The sequence below is a fragment of the Crocuta crocuta genome, unplaced genomic scaffold (assembly GCF_008692635.1).
Source record: "Crocuta crocuta isolate KB4526 unplaced genomic scaffold, BGI_CrCroc_1.0 scaffold675, whole genome shotgun sequence".
NCBI classification, from domain to species: Eukaryota; Metazoa; Chordata; class Mammalia; order Carnivora; family Hyaenidae; genus Crocuta; species Crocuta crocuta.
In genome coordinates this window covers 2,056,291-2,074,738 of record NW_027528796.1, presented here as the reverse complement: position 1 = coordinate 2,074,738, position 18,448 = coordinate 2,056,291, and the positions used below count along the sequence as shown (strand labels likewise).

At 62.3% G+C, this 18,448-nt stretch overlaps 1 protein-coding gene across 1 annotated transcript in view; it reads right to left on the bottom strand.

Annotated features, from left to right (window-relative positions):
* Positions 1 to 9,547: 9,547 nt before the first annotated feature.
* The window catches only part of ICOSLG (inducible T cell costimulator ligand), a 10,763-nt gene continuing 1,862 nt past the window's right edge, over positions 9,548 to 18,448 (bottom strand). Inside the window, exons 2-7 of the mRNA XM_077755427.1 lie at positions 18,288 to 18,328; positions 17,115 to 17,477; positions 15,919 to 16,215; positions 13,709 to 13,874; positions 12,784 to 12,818; positions 9,548 to 11,906 (exon numbers count right to left, since the gene is read on the bottom strand). Coding sequence (XP_077611553.1) covers positions 11,896 to 11,906; positions 12,784 to 12,818; positions 13,709 to 13,874; positions 15,919 to 16,215; positions 17,115 to 17,477; positions 18,288 to 18,328 — 913 coding nt within the window. The 3' untranslated portion in view covers positions 9,548 to 11,895. The remainder of the gene's footprint in view (positions 11,907 to 12,783; positions 12,819 to 13,708; positions 13,875 to 15,918; positions 16,216 to 17,114; positions 17,478 to 18,287; positions 18,329 to 18,448) is intronic.

Here is an 18,448-nt window from a genome sequence, read left to right as displayed (position 1 = left end):
GAGGCCCGGGGCAAAGTCACGCACACGGCCGTCGCCTCCTGGGAGACACGGAACCCGGCACTGGCCGCAGAGGGACAGGCCGCCAGCAAGCGCACCGGGTCGCTCTGAGCCCGGCCCTGCCCCGACCGCGCAGGAAGGGCCCCGGTCCCCGGCCGTTCACAGACGGCTGTCCATGCGCGACGGCTCTGCTGCGTCCTCCTTCCGCCCCTGTAAACCACACACCTGCTTTCATCAGGCTTTCCTGGAGGGGTTTTCCGAAGTCAGACAGCGACCTGTCCTCCGGGGCCGGGGCGGGGGAGGGGCCGTGGTGAGGCGCGGACCCACACAGTCGCCGTCACCCGGACCCCGTCACTCCTCTGCACGCCCGGTGGTGCGCTCGTCCCCAGCACCGTCACGGGCACCAGGAGAACGGGGTCTGCTGCACACACAGTGACCACCGCCGCCACCACCCTGGTCCCACCGGGGACTCGGACCCTCCGGGGCCGGGCGGCTGCGACATCGTCCTTATCCAGGGACGCAGCCTGGCCCAACCAAGAGTTCTCACCACTCAGCAGGGTCTGGAGACATTCTGGGTGCCCCCTGGTAAGGGGTGGGTGACTGTACACCCCACGGCACCCAGGACAGAGAGTGGCGTGGCCCCGGAGTCCGTGGCGCCGGGGGAGAAGCCCGCTCTACACAAACCTGCGCTTAATTCCTTGGGTTGAGTTTGGCTTGTTGACGTCACCCGTGCCCACTGCCCGTCTGTGACCCGTCCTGCTCGGCACGTCCCCCAAGCCTCTGCCGTCTGCAGCCCCCGGTGCAGTGGGCGTGCCGTCCGCGGCTGTGTCCCCTGCCCCTCGGCGAAGCCGTCCTCTCTCCTGGGACACAGCATGTCAGAATGAGTCACAGAGGGTGGCGGTGTTAAAACCCGCGTCTCTGGGTTCGGGCTCCTCACGGCCTGTGAGGAACGGCGGGCCGGGCCAGGGCCCCGCACGGTTGCTGCCTGAGGCACGTGGGAGTGGGGCGGGCGCAGGACGGAGGGAGAGGCAGGGCAGGTGAGGGGGCCCCGTGGTGGGATCAAGGCCCCTCGGGAGGCCAGGGACAGCGTGGACCCACGGGGGCTGGCCACGCGGGCCCTGTGAGCGGGGACGGGGCCCGTAACGCAGCCGTGAGGCTGGGCCTGGGAGACAGGGGTGGAGGCTCGACGTCAGGACGCTGACCTGGGGGGGGGTCCCCTGCAGCGCTGTCCACGCCCTTGCCCCGCCGCTCTTCCCGGAGGGTCCACGGGCATGTGCTCAAGGGACTGTCCTGGGCATGTCATTCTAATTCCTGCTCTTTTGTGTTTTCAGGTCAGAAGATTAATGTACAACTTGTTCCGTTTGCTGCAGGACATGTCTCCGTGGGGTGGGGTGGGGACCACAGAGAGGCATCCCAGCACTTGCGCGTGGGCATCTCACAGGCCCCGGGACCTGAAAGCCAAAGGCATTGAAGGGTCATTTCAGGCCTTTTGCGAGCCCAGAGGCATCATCCATGACGGATAATGTCAGAGGTCGTCTGGGAGCTGGTTCCGGAAGAAGGTTCACCGGGCTCCTGTCCAGCATGAGAGAGAGGCTCCGATCTCCCTCCCTCCACCCACCAAGGGATGATGGGCCATTGTCTCAGAGTCGGTGTCGCCTCCCTTCCCTGCCAACAGCCGCTAACCCCAGGCTTCACGGTGGGCGGGCCCTTCCAATGCTGCGAAGCTGGGATTTGGGGCCTTTCCAGCATCTGGCGGGGGTGATGTCAGGAGAGGGCAGGCACCTCCCTCCCTGCTCACCCAGGCCTCGCCCTTCCGGACACGCATGCCAGCCTCTGGCCCCACCCCCACCAGTGCCGAAACACCCACGGGGTCCGGAGCTGTGCAGACAGGTATGCTGTGGGGGGCAAACCCCACGCAATGATCAGGCATCCATGACACACCCAGCCCGGTCCCTGGATGACCGGGGCCCCCATGGCAGGAAGAGCCCTCCCAGGGCAGCGGGCTGTGGATTCTGGCAAAACGGCACACAGCCTTCATGGTCTCTGTGAAGGAGCCTCCTTATCACGTTAACACATGTTCTAACTCTTCAGAATAAACCCACCAACTTCAAGATAAGCGTAGCCACCCTCCATCATAAGGAGTGGGTCTGCGGGGCCCCGGGGCCCTGCTCACACTGAGCGAGCCCTGTCCCTGTAGGCGAAGCGCCCCTCCTCCACTGGCCTCCCAGCCACTGCGTGGGAACATTCCTGGTTTCTCCGTCAGTGGGTGTTGGCTCTGGCCCACTCCTGGGAAAGGGTTGGGAGCTGAGTGTGCACCCTCTGTCTGCAGGTCACTGCTCCTCGCTGCCTGGAATGAATGCACAGTGGTTACATGTGCACACACACCACCTCCTCAGAACCCTCTAAAGAACACAAAGAAGGTCTCCTTCAACCCTGTCACCATCTTTATTCTCTTCCAGAGTCCTGATCACTCTGATGTTCTCTCGTTCACCTGATCTCCATGTAGCACACCCACATCCCCAACGCCTAGAAGAGTTCCTGTCCCAACTCACCACCCAGTGAATATGTGAACCCTCTTGGGGGACAGAGTGAATGTTAAGTGAATGAATACTGGGTGGATGGATGGGTGGGTGGGTGGATGGGTGGGTGGACGGACGGACGGACGGGTGGGTGGGTGGATGGATGGATGGAAGGGTGGATGGTTGGATGGGGGGATGGATGGATGGATGGATGGGTGGATGGGTGGGTGGGTAGATGGATGGATGGGTGGATGGATGGATGGATGGATGGATAGATGGATGGACGGACGGGTGGGTGGGTGGATGGATGGGTGGATGGGTGGATAGGTAGGTGGGTGGGTGGATGGACATATGGACAGATGGGGAGGTGGATGGATGGACGCATGACCAAAAGCCCCCGTGAGTGCTATAACCAGACAGTTTCTGAGAAGAGAAAGCACTTGGATCCTGGACTCACAGAGACAAAGAGGGCCTAAGCAGAAAGACTTAAAAATAGAGGCTGTCAAAAACACTTTGTAACGAACTGATGGAAATTCCCCTTATCAAAGGAGCTACTGTAAATCAAGCCACAAAAGTGATGTGTCCAGGAGCCGAGGACTGTTTCTTGAGCCAGCAGTGTGATCTCTGGGGGTTTCCCTGGGGGGGGACCTAACTGACCCCCCTGCTGGGGAGAGCTGTGGATGACCCGGCAGCCCTTTGGTTTGGGGGCTGGTCCTGTGGAAAGCAGCCGTTCAACATTCTAAAAAGACCCTGACCGTTCATTCCTGGGTTTTACACACAAACTCCGGGCCTCACCTAGAGGGTAGTTATTTAGAGAAAAATGCCCTTGGCTAATTTGTGTGAAGGGTTCTTTGGACAAACGGTGTTCCACGAGGTAGGACATTTGGACAGGAAACGCGAAGATCCAGACGAATAGCTCGGGGAGGGTCCTGGGCTCAGAGACAGGGAGCACAGTGTGTGCGGGCCGTGTCTTTCCCAGACACAGCAGAGCCCCCAGCGGCCCCGTGATGCGCGCCCGTCTCCGCAGCCAGAGCAGGACTTACTGCCGCAGGCGCTAGCAGCCCCTCAACCACCGGCTGTTTCCCACTGCCTGGGGTCAGCGGGGCCGGAGCGCGTCACGGAGGCGCCGTGCCCAGGGCACTGAGCTACAGGGGGCCATGCCGGTGGGTTCAAGCTCGTGCAAGCCCCTGCCGGCGACCGGTGCCTCCGACCTCCCCCCTGGGTGCCTCGCTGAACTTGGCCAGTCCAGCCCCGGGCTCGGGCCCCACGCACTTACTGCCTTGGGTCACAGACCCCTGGGGCCTGCTCTCTGGGTGAAGTCGGGAGGTGGGACTTCCTGCGGTTGTGACTGTCCCGAGCTCCCCAGTCCCCAGAGCCAGGCCGGGTTGGCCCCTGGGGTTCTTCACCCAGAGGAGCTTTAAAAACCCTGTGCCTGGTGCCTGCTCCAGACCTTGTGACGTCATCGGCCTGGGATGGAATTTTGCTAACAGCGCCCACGAAGTCCTAATGCGATCCCAGCCTGCGTTCCCACGGCTGCACCCGCGGGGCGGGGTGGGGGGACACCCAGGGGCTCCGCTGGCGCACGGGGGACTCAAGCACAGCAGGAGGCCAGAATACGGAATTGGAAGAGTCGGCCATTAGCTGTGTGTTGGGATTTTTTTCTTCTGTTGCTCGGCCTCCTTGGCGCTGGGAAGGCGAGCCGCCCGCTCTGCTGAGCAACGAATGTTATGCAGAGCGATGAGCTGTGACTTCTAACAAGTCACCATGCAAATGCTCCCCGTTGGTGTTGTGGATTTAGAGGTGACACAATAGGGCCTGACGCAAGAGGCTTGTTTTCACGGCTGGGAGCGAGACACACACACACACACGCACACACACACACACACACGCATGCACACGCGCACGCGCGCTCACNAATGGACTGAACCCCCCCCCCCCGCCCCCCCCCCCCAGGCTCCACCAGCAGAACCCAAGGCCCAGCAGGGTTCGGGGTCCATCTCTTAGATGTTCCCGTCTGAACGAACGAGCCCAGACTCGTTTGCGGAGTGAGATCAGGAGGTTGGGCCTGAGCATCTAGAGGAGGGAATCCAGCTGTTCTGGATTGTTTTTTTCTCCAGAAAAAAAAAAAATTGCAAGCGTTGTGGAATTTGATGCAAACAATTTAAACACCGGTTTGTATATTTGTGTAATCGTGTGCTTCGGTTGCCCATGGCTTCCTGTCTAAACCTTCCCCTGTACGGCTGCGGCCCCGGGCCACCTGACGCCGGGCTCACATCTGCAAGTGACGCAGAGAATCATATCCGCCGACACCGCAGGGCCCAGGGACACCCTGTGGTCCGGCAGGGACCGACCCGGAGCGTGGCCGCCCGTCCTGGCCGGCTGGTGGCCCCCGACAGGCCCTCCCTTGGGTGGGGCCCCGCGGGCAGCCCCGGGCACACGGCTGAAGGCCCACAGCAGGGGTCCCGGGGAGGTGTGGGGCCCCCTCCCCTGACCTCACTGGTCCCACCTCCACGCGGGACACCATCAGCCTCTCTGGGGGCCCCAGGAGTTCCGTCAAGAGGCTGCCCTCTCATTTGTCCCCGCAAAGGCCCTGGAGCTCCGGGCAAGGCCTCCATTTTGCACAGAGGGGCTGAGTCACTTGGCAGAGTGCCCAGCCAGTGGGCAGGACTGGCTGTCGCGGGCCCTGGCTCCCAGCTGCGCCGTGCCTCCGTGGGAACTGGGGAGACCCCCCAGTTCTCCCTGTTCCGGAAGGAGTGCCAGGGGCCAGCTCTGGGAAACCCTGCAAGTTCGAGAGGGTCCTTTCCAAACTGGCATCTTGGGCTATGAAAGTGTCGCTTCCTCTTTCTGGCCCCAAAACAGACAGGAAGTTCAGGGAGGTAATTTTAACTAAAAGTCTGTTGCTTTTTCCTCTAACCAGGTTGGGTTTCATTGCAGTTTTCCCTGTGGCTGTTGGCCAATGTTTGTCAAGAGTGCTTGGCCACACGGAAGGTGCACACTGACTAACACACGTGTCGTGCTGGGCGGCTCGGAGCCACACTCCCGAAGCCCAGAATGCGAGCCGGAGCCAAATGGTCACCTCAATTGCTCTCCGGTGCACAGGCCCCGCTGCCCCGAGGACTTCCAGGCTGGGGCGCCAGCTGGCAGCCCTCCAGGGAGTCCTCGAGCGAAATGCCTCGTTGACAGCCACTCAGATTCTGTGTCACGATTGTTCAACCCAGGACTCGGGGCACGGTGGGTCCCCTCTGACCTTGGGTCTTCCACCACCTGGGATCCCCCTTGACCACAAGTCTCCTTTTGACTGTGGGTCCCCTCTGTGACTTTGGGTCTCCCCTCCACTGTGGGCCCCCCAACCATGGGTCCCTCCTCAATTGTGGTTCCCCCCCGGCCGTGGGTCCCCCGTCTGCAGCCAGTAGCCTTTCCCAGACGTAGGCCTCCTAATGAGTGATTCTTTGCCTGTGCCCTTTATTGGCTCACGTTACTACCAGCCTTCACTTGATGCTTTATTTTATCACAGAGGAAAGAGGGTTCCTGGCTTAGTTCCATCGTTAAGTAGGTTTTATAAGCAGCCCTCCCACGCGGGTTCCCTGTCCTCAAGGACACCGTGCAGGCTCCTCCTCACAGGCTCCCGCCAGCCGGACCCTGTACCCGGCCCCGGAGGGACCGATCGCTTTTAGGTGCTGACATGAGTCGTCTTCCTTCCCCATCACAGGAACTGGTTTTCTTTTTCAAATTTGGAGTTTTTTTTTGAGGACGGACAGAAAACCCAATCAGTTCTTAAAACACGAGTAGAGGGTTCCGGATGGTGGTTACAGTCGCAGGAGTAAGTGGAAACTTGCCCGAGAACCCAAGATGCTGAACCCCTTTGTGCAAACAGCCCCAGCCGCCGTCTGTCCGGGGTTGAGGGCAGCGTGCAAAGTCTGTGGCGAGCTCGGGCACCAGGCTGCCAGGCAGCAGGGGTAGAGTCCACGCCTTCCCGAGCGGTGGGCTCGGCAGCCCCTGCCCGACACACCCCTGCCTGAGCCGCAGAGTCCGGGGCACAGACTGCACCCCTCTAGGGGAGGAACGGCTGTGTCTGCCACGTCTGGGCACACCAGGCCTTAAACGCACTGTTCACGGTCAGCACGGCCCCGAGACCTCTGACGGGCCGTGGCTCTGCGTGGTCGCTCTGCCTCGCTTACAGCTGAGAAAATCCCTTACATCCAAGGCTCTACAACCCATCCCCCACCCTTGTTTCTTTGGGAAGTGATTTTTTAAAATAACTTATCTGTCCCCTAAAAACCACAGTGTGGCTCTAGCGCCTCTTGATTTTGGAGCCTGGGGCGAAATATAATCAGGGACTTTTCTACCCGAGCCAGAGTTGGGTGGCTGACTTCCTTTTGGCCAGGTAGAGGCTGGCCTCCGTGAGCCTCTAGACTTGTCCACACCATGGCTTCCTCCAGCCTCAGCCTGGGAGGCACCAGCCCTGTTTCCCAGCACTCTTTGCAGCGGAGGGGCATCCAGAGTGCGTGTCCTTGGGTGGGCGGCCCATGCAGGGAGGGGGATGGGCCCTAAGGAAGTTGGGGGTCTCGTGTGGCTGGGCCGTCCTGTCCCCCCGTCAGCCTCCCTTGCAGGCTGCAGTGTGGACTGCAGCCCGACCCAAGTCCCCACCGTTAGAGGCTGGCTGTGAGTGGTACCGCGGGAAGGGGATGCATGCAGTGGGTGAGCGGCAGGGCAGCACTCTGGCCGGCGCAGGGTCAGGGTCAGGGCCGGGACTCAGCGCTGGGTGTGCCCGAGGTAGGTGCTCCCTGCAGAGGAGTGAATGCGGGCTGTGACCGTGCGGGTTATCACACGGGGCTGAGACCCAGGCCTGGGAGCACAAGTGCACCTGGACCTCAGCCAGACTGTGGACCCCCGCCCAGGCCCCTCTGCGCTTTCCTAACTCGCTCCCTGGCCCCTGTCTGCTGTCTCCCTCTTCCTCTCCTCCTCGGGCCGCTGGACTGGGTTGAATCGTGTCCCCACCCCCACCCCCGCCCCAGTCTGAGTCCAGTTGAGGTCAGCCTGGGTCAGGAGGAGGACACAGGCTCAGGGAGAAGCAGACAGGGGGCGCCGCTCATCCAGGAGGGGCTGTGAGCCTCTGGCAGCTGGAGGGGTGTGTGAGGGTCCTCCCCTGAGCGCCCACGGGACCTGGCGCGCCAGCACCTTCCTCTTGGGCTGCGGCCTCCAGATGGAGGAAGAATAAGTCCCTAAGCCGCCAGGCCCCAGGCCCCTTGCCGACTCCTGGCCTCCACCTGGCCCTTGCCAGCCGGGCCCCCAGCTCCTGGGCTTGTATTTTGCTGAATCCTGGTGTCTGCCCGTTACCTCCTGGTCACCCTCTGGGCTCAAGGACAATGTGAGGGAGGGACTCAGCCCGGATCTGAGAGCAGGAGTCTTCGCTGTCCCCTTGTCCCCCCCATGGGTCAGTTCATGGTCACACTTTGGACCACACGTGTGGTGTCTGCTCTCCCTGAGTGCAGATCCGCAGGCCCCTCTAGCTGACCTTCCCCCCCAGCCTGGGAGCCACCGCTCTGACGGGACAGGGGTCCTCTGCCATCCTGGGGCCCTGCTCACAGCAGCCCACCATGGGCCCTCGCAGACCTGGGGTTGTCGGGGGCACAGGGAGATGCAACACTCTCCCAGGGGAGGGTGCAGCCCTGCGCTCAGGCCAAGACCCTGGGAGGGAGGAGGGGGAGGGAGCACGGTGGCAGGAACACAGGGGGGAAGGAGGGCCCTGGATTGTCAGCTTACAGCCCCCTGGGCCCTGGGGCTCGGGCTCCACCCCCCACATTGGGAGCTGGGCTGCGCTGCCCCTCCTCACAGTCACCGCCCCCCCCAACTCCTTTCCTCTCCCTGGTTCAGGCAGGACCAGCCTGGATTCACAAAAAAGGACTCTCACTGGGAGAGGGGGAGTGAGCAGACCTGATGCCAGGGCAGGAGGGGCTGGGGGAGGGGGCTGTGCAGGGGTCAGAGAACACTCAGGAAGCAGCGGCGGCCCGCGGGCTGGGCCGTGGGTTCTAACGTGCCTGGTCAGAGTGGACTCCGTCTCCAAGGACAGAATTGTCTCAGATCAGATCAGTAGAGCCGCCTTCTCTCCTTCTGGAAAGCCGGACGTGGAGGAGGGCGAAGACCCGATGTGCGGCTGGGCGGGTCCCCAGCGCTGCCCGGAGCCGGCCTGCTGGCTTCTGCCCCCAGCCAGCCGCTGGGGCCTCCTCGTGCGGTGCCCAGGCCTGAACGGCACTCTAAAGCCACAGCTGCCCTCCCCCGGGGAGGAGGCGCACACAGAATGGCCGCAGTCGCCGCAGTCGGTCGCAGGAAGCATCTGAGCGGCAGGAGCCTGCAGGCACCTCGCGGGAGGGGAGTCCGAGGTGCAGGGAGGAGGGACATGCCCAGGTCACACAGGCGGCTCTCTCGTGTCCCCTCCCCTAGCGCTGAACCACCGCGTTTGCGGGCCTGGGCCCCGCCTCCCCGCGGGCTTCGCTGCACCGGCGATGTGCAGCGGGCAGCAGGATTCCCGAAGGCTCGGGGGTCCGGCGGGGCCTCTGCGCCACAGCAGTGCCCGGCGCCTACCGGCCAGGCTCTGACGGCGCGGGGACGGGCAGGTCCCAGGCTCCGCGTGGTCGGGCCCGCGGCGAGCGGAGCTGAGTGGGAGGGAGGCTCCCAGCCTGGACCTGTTAACCAGGAACCGCTCACTGACGCCAGCCAGACACCCACTGGCGGGGGGNCACCTCCCACTGGAAGGTGAGTACGGAAGGCGCGGTTCTGACTCTGACCACTGACCTCTAACGTGGCTACTTCTCTGTGCTGGGCCGTCTCACGCGCCTCTACCCATTAACGGCCGGTGGCAACCCCAAGTGTGACAACCAAAAATGCCACCAGACCTTACCCAGTGTCCCCTGCGGGACACACCTCTCCTGAGTGAAAACCAATGGGACAGGGACAGGGTCCCTAGGCTGGCAGTAAGGTGTTTTTTGTTTTTTGGTTTTTTTATGCTTATTTTTGAGAGAGACAGTGTGAGCAGGGGAGGGGCAGAGAGAGAGTGAGACACTGAGCTGTCAGCACAGAGCCCGACGTGGGGCTCGAACCCACGAACTGTAAGATCACGACCCGAGCTATAAGTCAGACGCTTAACTGAGGGAGCCCCCGGGGCCGACAGTGAGGACGAGCCGAGCTGAGTGTGCAGGCGCCGGCTGCGCTGACCAAAGCCACTGGACACACACACCACTTGCATCCTGTTATTCTTGTAAATCCGGTTTCCAGAAGCAGACATGAAAACATTGGCCTTCGGCCCGTCCACAGCACAGTGTAACAAGCGGACAGTGCCATCCAGGCTGCAGGGCGCGGATCACCGTGCACCCTCCAGCCTGAGGGAGAGGGGCTGTCCAGGCAGACCCACAGACACGCGGCGGGGGAGCGGCTGGGGGTCCAGGCAGCCGGCCGCCCGCGCCTCCCGCAGGGAGGAGTCCGCTCAGACAGGGGAGAGCCGGACCCAGACCCCGTTCTGCCCCGTCTGGTGGGCGCCCGGTGAGCAGGGTGTGGCTGCGGGAGGTGCGGGACCCCCAGCCCGGGCTCCGGGGAGGCCCCGGGAAGGGGGCTGTGCTGGTGTCCCTGCCCGAGGCTGCAGGCGGCTCCGCCCCCCCTTCCCGCACCCAAGCGGCCCTTCTGCTTTTCGCTCCGGATGCCAGTCTGCGACCTTCTCGGCCCCCTTTGGGAGCACGCCTCTCCTAATGCTTTGGGTATAGTGTGGGTGCCACCCGCAGCTCACCCACGGGACCGCCGGGCCAGCAGTTCCAGCACAAACACGCACAGCGAGCGGTGTCCAGTGACAAGTCTCGGGCTCCGCTCCCCCACCGCGCCGGGTCCTGGCTCTGCCCGTCACGCCCCCATCGGCGCTGAATGACCGCAGGCTCACCAGGGTTAGATGGGCAGCCTCCTGTGCACAGCCGTCCAGAAACGTCAGCTGCTAGACTCAAACGGGGCAATGGCGCGGAAACCACGCGGCGAGGGTCGGGGCCACGGGCCGCACACCCCTGCGTGGACTTGGGCCACCGCCCATCTCCGGTCCCCCGCCGGGCCCGGCGGGCTGCGTGACAGCCGTGCAGGTTCCAAGGAGGCCGGGGCGACAGGTGCAGAGGGTGGCCTGGGACTCAGGCCGCAGTTTCAACCGCGGCCGCTCCGCGGGAAGAGCGCCCCCTGCGTGCGCCACGGCGCCAGGGTGAGGGCCCTCGCTGGCCACGTGGTGAAGTGCAGGTCCGCTGGAGACGTGGGTCCCCAGTCCTGCCTGAGCAAGTTTCTGCGTCCCTGCTTGTGCCCCGCTCCGGTCACCGTGGCCCCGGCAGCAGACGGCCTTCTCAAAACAACTCCACGGTGCGTTTTAAGCAGGAAATCCAGCTTTTGACCAAAACAAACGAGGTCAGGGGTCCCTCCCAGTGAAGGTCCTGGAGAAAAACCAACTCCCAGGGGGTCTTTCAGGAGTTTTGCAGTGTTGACCCGTCCCTGCATTCTGGACATGCACACGCGCGTGGGAACAGACATGCACTCACACATGCTCATACACACGTGTGTGCAGACACACTCACCCATGCACAGACATATGCATTCACTCACATACATGCTCATACACACGTGCACACACAGATACACCCACTCTCACACACGTGCAGACACATGTTCTCTCACACACGCTCATACACACACGCGTGCAGACACACCCACTCACACACAGACACACCCACTCACACATGCACAGACACACGCACTCACACACACGTGCAGACACACACACTCCGCCCCTGCATCTCAGGGGGCAGGAGGGGTGGGCGCCCTGCGCGTGCGCCTCTACCACCAGCCCTGAGTGACCTCCGCCCGGCAGGGAAGGTGCTGGAGGGGACCGAGCATGCCTCTCGCCTTCCTAAAGGAGGCGCCCTTCCTCTGGCCTCAGAAAGCCCCCATCCCCCAAAACCCCCATGCGTTTTTGATACCGAGAAGGGTTCCGAGGGCCCCAGGGGCTGGGGGGGAAGAGCCATCGTCTCGCACCCTCTCCCCCTGCACTTGGCAGCAGAGGTGGGGAGCCCGCTCCCTTGGGCGCTTGTGTGGGTGGCGCTGCCAGCCCCTCGGAAAGGTCCTCATTCCAGGATTGGGGCGGCACCTGGAACATTCTCCCTGGGATCGGGCGTGGCCCCACGTGTCCCTTCCAGGCCAGAGAGGCTCCGTGTCCATGGAGCCCCCTTGTCATAGGCGCCGGTGGGGGCTGGCCGTCCCTCGTGGCCACCAGGGCCGCCGGAGTCAATTCCCAAGCTGCCGTCCGCCGCTCCTCCGGGTGGGATCTCACAGAAACCCTGTCCACGCGCCGGATGCGGGGTTCTCGTCAGACTCGGTCTTGGAAAGGAAAAGAAAAGAGCGTCATGGAGCCCCGCGCCGGCTTCTCTCCTCCCGGGGGCGGGCGGCTGCTTTCTCGGGACGGAGGATGGTGCCCACAGAGCACCGAACACGTTGAACACCCACAAATGCGGCCCTTCAGTGGCTCTAGAAGCAGATGGGCCCCAGGGTTGTGGCGAGTTGTGTGAAGCTGGCTCGCGTGGCCTCAGGGGCTCGGGTGTGACCAGGCTCAGCCCAGCACGGCCCCCCAGGACGAGCACGGCTCACAGGGGTGCAGACGGGGCTCAGAGAGCGGTGGTCATGTGCCCAGTGGGTCAAGTGCAGGCCAGCGGTGCCTCTGAGGCCCCTTGCTCTTTGCAGCCCGAGGCACCTGCCACGTGGGAAACTGGAGGCTCTGTGTGTGGACGCTTTTCCCACATTGGGTGGGAATCACTTGCCCTTTGCTCCCGCGACAGCGGGCTGCTGGCCTCTCGGAATAACTGTTCTGTGACAGAGGGCTAAGTGTCTGGGCTCCCCGGAGACCCCCGTGGGGGCGGGGTGGGGAACGGAGGGAGGAGGGAGCCCAGGGAGAAGGGGTGAAGCTTGGCGGACGTGCCTGGGGGTCATCCTCACGGGCTCACTGCTTTTGTGAATGTCTGGAAAATTCTGTAACCCAACGTCAGCAAGTGTATCTGGGGATAGGATTCCATGCGAAAGGGGACAAGTGTGACACGCCTTCCCCAGGGGCTCATCGTGTCTCTGAAAATGTCCACACCCATCTCCCAGTCACCAAGGGGAGCTTGCCAAAGGCCAACACTGACAAAGCCACCATCCAGCCACCCGCTCGCGAAACCGGCACCTGCTGTCCACGGGCCCCCTTCCCTCTTGGCAAACTCACCGAAGAACGTCTGCTCTGGTCTTGCAGCCTGGCTCCTGTGGGAACAAACCAGAAACTCTCAGGGGGGGAGGGGGGGCGGGGGCAGCAGCGGGTAGAGAGGCCCTGTTCTAGAGTCCCCGGAGGCCCTGGGCACCGCGGCAGGGACAGACCCACAGGGGAAGGTCCCTCGGGCCACCTGGCTTGCGGGAAGATGCTCTGTAAGAGGCCAGTTCAGCAGGTGCTTTAAGATGCTCTGTGCCCTGGACTCGGGGCGCCTCCCCAGGGCCTGGCCAGATAGGCGTGGGCCGTGGGCCGTGGGCAGTATTTCTGGGACGATGGCATTGGCAACAGACCAGAAACTCCAGCAGCACGTGGAAACTTCCATCGGGGAACCAGCGCTCCCCGTGCCCCCACCTTCCCAGAAGACACCCAACTCTGTCAGCACCACGGAGGATCCCGCCAGGCCGAGCCGGGGAGACCTCCCTGTGCCCCACCCAGGGACTTCCCTACGACCCTGGTTCACACGGCTGTGACCATGTTCATGTTCTGGACTTTTCTGCCTCCTCTGGGAGTTCTGCTTTGTTTCGCAGGGTCAACACCCAGCCGTTCTAAATCTGTCTTTGAGTCTGGCCAGAATTCAACAGCCTCGTCAGGACCGAAGGCAGCTCGGCCTCCAGAGAAACGAGCCCTGTCTTGACCTCTAAATTCAGAAGCTGGCACGCCCACCCCCGCTGGGAGCCGGGCTCATCCACGACATCAGGGGCCACGTCCAGGACCCACGGCCCGGAGCGGGAGGAGCCGCCAGCACTCACGAATGTGAATGCTATGAAAGCCACACTTCGCAGGAAGGCAACATCTCGCAGAACGTTGACGCGTCTTGAAAAGGGTAAATTGCTCCCACCAACAACAGACGCTAACCACCCATGACCGGCGCCTGGCCTGGTACCTGCGCGGATCCCGCGGGGGGCACCTGCTCCGGCACACCCAGCCTGTGGCCACGGCCACGACCACGACCACGCCCAGCACGAGAAGGGCGCTGAGGACTGCGCCTTGTTTCTTCGGGGGATCGGCTTGGCTCTCGGTGATGCCGTGTTCGGTTCCGGTGAACGTTTCTATGAGAAAGAGTAAAACAAGGCAAGACTTAGAGCGTGAGGAGGGGAGGAAAGGACCCCTCCATCCTGAGCAGCAGTGGGCCGAGGAGACACCGATGCCTCAGAGCTTCCGTGGCTTTGCTTGTGATGCTTAAAATCTGTGGCTCTTGTGGGAGTGGCTCTACCTGGAGCGGCTCTACTGCGAGACCCTGAGCCCCAGCCCTTTCCGGCGGCACCTGGCAGGGCAGGCGGGAAGCACAGACTCTCTTTCAATTTTAAAAAAATGCTTAATGCAATTTAATGTCACTTATTATTATTTTCTTTTAGTTTTATAGATGGCTTTAAAAAAACCCAACAAGATGAAAGTCACCTAACGCGGTGAACAAGTCAGCAGCATGTGGTACATTTCTAACGGGGCACGGCTGTCATCACTGCCTGGGTCTAGAGCTTCTCCATCATTCCAGAAGGAAACGCTGTTCCCATCGACAGCCACTGCCTTTCCCGCCCCGGCCCCCACTCATGTCTCTAAGGATCGACCTATTCTGGACATTTTGTTTAAATGCAATCATACGGCGTGGGTCCCTTCTGGCTCCCCGCTGGCCACAGCGTCCCCCAGCTCCGTCCGCCTATCAGTGGGTATCAGCGCGTGGACGGAAGTGTCCATCGTTCGCTGTTTGCTGACTGAGCCTTGCTGCTGTGAGCATCTGTGTACAAGTGTGTCAGCCCACTTTCCATTCTGCCGGCTGCACACCGTGGCGCGGAATTGCTGGCTCACACGGAAATGCTGCGATGACCTTCAGAGGCACCGCCACACTGTTTCCCAAAGTGGCTGCAGCATTTTGCATCCCCCCCAACCCTGAACATGCATGAGGGGCTCATACCTCCTGTCTTAACGTGCAATCGCTTAGCCCCTTGGAAAGTGGTTCTCCCGGGCAAACAAGGAAGGGAAGCTTGTGACAAATGCCCCATGTGTCTCCAAACTGGGGGAAACCATGCAGTGGCTAGGCCTTGAATGCACCTTAGAATAATCCAGAAGCTTTTAAACACGTCCTGGTGCCCAGTTAGCCCAGCGGTGCGAATCCTACAGGTTCGGGCACAGGGGCTTTTACAGGCTTCCCAGCCGACCCACAGCGCAGGGGCCGACACCACAGCCCTGAGAGAACCTTCCGGTTCCCCTCCACCTGTGGCCGGGGCCGCCTGCCAGGGAGACCGCTGGCTGGGAGGCAGTGGGCAGAGGCGGGCTTTTGAGTATGGCCCTGTCTGGGTCCATTTGGGCAGAGAGACCGTGATCCCTGAGTCACAAGGCCGCGCCTTGATTTCATGGTGGAAGATGTCAGCCCCTCAAGGATTCCTGGGGGGCAGAGCCAGCCTCGAAGCAAGTGACCCTCGCAGGCTCAGGGCCCACACTCAGGGGGCTTGTGCTCCGGACGATTGCACCACGGCCACTGGGGCTCCCACAGGCCGGGACCGGGACCTCTGCTCCCCCTGCAACATGCACGGGGCCCTGCGGGGCGTGGGGGGCCCATGGAGCCCGCCCACCTCCACCCGCGGGGGACCTGTCATCTCCACGCTAGTGATGGGGACGCAGATTGAGAGAGCCCGTGGCCTCTGGGGAGGAGTCGTCTGCCTGTACTGCTTCCGCGGGGAAGCCCCGAGCCTGCGGCCAGGCCGCCGAGGGCGGGTCCCGGCAGGTGCGCTCCGGCCCCTCCAGGGCGCAGGCTCAGATTGGGCCATAGCTTTCAACCCTGATGCCGCCACCGCCTGGCCCCACACACCCTTCCTTCACAGTCCCTCCTGTGAAATGAGTCACCTTCCCTGAGCTTGAGAGCGAAGATTAAGTGAAGCAACGTGCTCTGAGCGCCCAGCCCCATGCCTGCCCTCGGCGGCCGTGGTGGATTCCGTCATCAAGGGCTGCCTGTCCCCCCACCCCCTTCCTACCAGCTTGCAGCGGCCACTGCCGGCCACCTTGCCGGCCTCAGCCGTCTTCTGCCTCGGAGCCCCCCCGAGTCACCGTCGGCCCATGGGCTCGGGTTGGCGTCAGCAGGCAGACCCCGGGGGACCTCACCTGCCTGCGTGGGGGTCGCCGTCAGGTTTTGGTGCAAGAGCACGTTCTCTATACAGCAGCCGACGCTCGCACTGGGGGTCCACGGGATCGTCAGGACGCTGAACACGTCGTACAGGCCTCGCGCATTCAGGGAGACGGTGTTGTTCTGCAGGGTCCCGTCCAGCACGCTGTCGTCCGTCCTGTTGATCCAGAACACGTTGGGCCTCGGGTAGCCGTTCATAGACGTGCACGTGAACGTCAGCTCCTTGTCCTCAGAGGCGCTGCTTGGGGCGCTGACCACGGGCATGCTGTAGTTGGCTGCAGGAGGGGGAGATGGGTGGTGAGGGAGGCAGGTTCTGAAGGTCAGAAACGGAGGGGCACAGGTGCCAAGGGCCAGGTCAGCGGGGAGGCGGCCCAGCGTGCCCCTGACCGTGGGCCGGGCAGCCCGCACACGCCACCGTTTCCCCCTGGCCCCTCGGCCCCCGGGCAGGCCTTCTGAGCCGGGCACCCCCTCCCCCATCTGAGCAGGCGGGGCTCGTGTGACCCTCCAGTGACACGGAAGGCCTGCAGGCCATCTCAGGGGACACAACCCGTCTCTCTGCCGAGCTGCGTCCTTGGTGGACTTCAATTTTCTTCCTAAATTCTGATCTCCTTGCGGGCTTCACAGCACTCTCTCCTAATTTCATTAAGAACATCTAGTTGGAGAGGTGCCTGGAAGGTTTAGTTAATTAAGCGTCCGGTGTCGGCTCAGGTCATGATCTCGCGGTTCGTGAGTTCAAGCACCGCGTCGGGCTCTGTGCTGACAGCTCAGAGACTGGAGCCTGTTTCAGATTCTGTGACTCCCTCTCTCTCTACCCCTACCCCATTCACATTCTGTCTCTCGCTCTCTCTCAAAAATAAACATTAAAAAATTAAAAAAAAAAAAAAAGAACATCTAGTTGGAGTTGAGTCGGAGAGTTTAAGGCCAAGATGGCAAGATGGGGGGGGGCTGGTTCTTCTGTGAGACCACGTGACCTCGGGCCACAGAAAACTTCCCAGGAGCTGAGTGACGTTTCAACCAGTTCAGCTTCCCCCTCATTGGACAGAACCTCGCGGGCAGAGACTCGGGCGTTCTCTACGGAAGACACGGGCGAACGAGCCGAGGGGGGGCCTCAATGACACTTCCTCTGGGACGGAGGCCGGGGTGGGCTGGGTCCCGTCAGCTGCCGAGGTCTTACCTGCCACGTGTAACGTCACCACAACATCCAGAATCTCTTTTAACTCCAAGGATTTCCTGAACACCAGGCAGTGGAACTTCTGCTCGTCCTGGGGGGTGATGTTGTACAGACGGAGAGAGAAGTCGCCGCGCGTCATGCGCTCCAGCGACAGCCGGGCCCTGTCCCTGTAGCGATTGTCCTTGTGGCCCGCGGAGCTGTTCCCGGAGAGGTAGTAGGTGACCACGGTCTTCGGTCCGCCGACGACACTGATTTGCCAGTACACATAAAGGTCATTTAGATCAAAGGTTTGACTTCCGGGGAAAACGCAGCTGAGCTCCACGTCGCTGCCCACCAGCGCTCTGACTTCTTTCTCCTGAATATCTGCTGTGGTCAGAAAGCACGAAGTTGACTCGCCACGGTTGCCTAGCCCGCAAAGGTCCTCCGACGAGGGGGAGGGAGGCTTTTGGGTAGCAAGGGTCAAACACCTATTCTGACTCCTCTCCGTAGAAATGGAATGCGTTAATCAAATAGATGTAGGAACGTGCTAGCGTGTTTGAAATTCAGACAGCTCTGGAAAGCGCTCGCTGCACGGCCCGACGCGGATCTCTGCCCTTGCGGGAGAAGTCGGGGGAGAGGTGGGCACCCAGGACCGCTCTGCACGGTGTGGGCCGTTTCTTGGGTGTTTATCACTAATTCAGAGTAAAAAGTTGTTGTTTGTTTTAACTCAGACACTTAAAGAAAACAGTCCCGCAGTGTCAGCGCTGTACCGCCGTGCGCACACGCGCTGGGTCCAGAGCCGGGCCCGCCCGTGCCGCCGCGCAATGCCTGTGCCCCTGCTGAGCCCCAGGGCCTGGAAGGCTCAGCCGGGTGCCCAATCGCTGTTCTCTGCTCTTCTGGAAGGTGGTGGCCCTGGAGGTTCCTCGGGGCAGACTGGGGCCAAGGGGCCAAGGGGCCGAGAGGAACCGGCAGCCCCAGCTCGTCTGGAACACGGACGGGCTGGAAAGCTGCCTTCGGTAAACGCGCACTAACACAAGAGCCCCGGCGGCTGCACGAGCAGCCCCTTCGTGGCCTTCCATCCGCACGTTACCCTCCCCCCGGGGCCCAGCTTTCCCTTAGGGACCCTGGAAAGGCCAGGAGGGCAGTGGTGAGGTGGCACCCACATCCCCAGCCCAAGCAGGAGCCCCCTGAACTTACTGGCCTGCAGAGCACCCAACAGGAGCAGGAGAATTCCAGGGCTGGAAGGAAACAGCCAGAAGGGGGTTAGTTCCCGCTGCTCCCAAACCTCGCGGGCGGTGGCGGCCGGGCCCACGGAGGAGCACGAACACACCCACAGCCCCACCCATTTTATGTGTGTG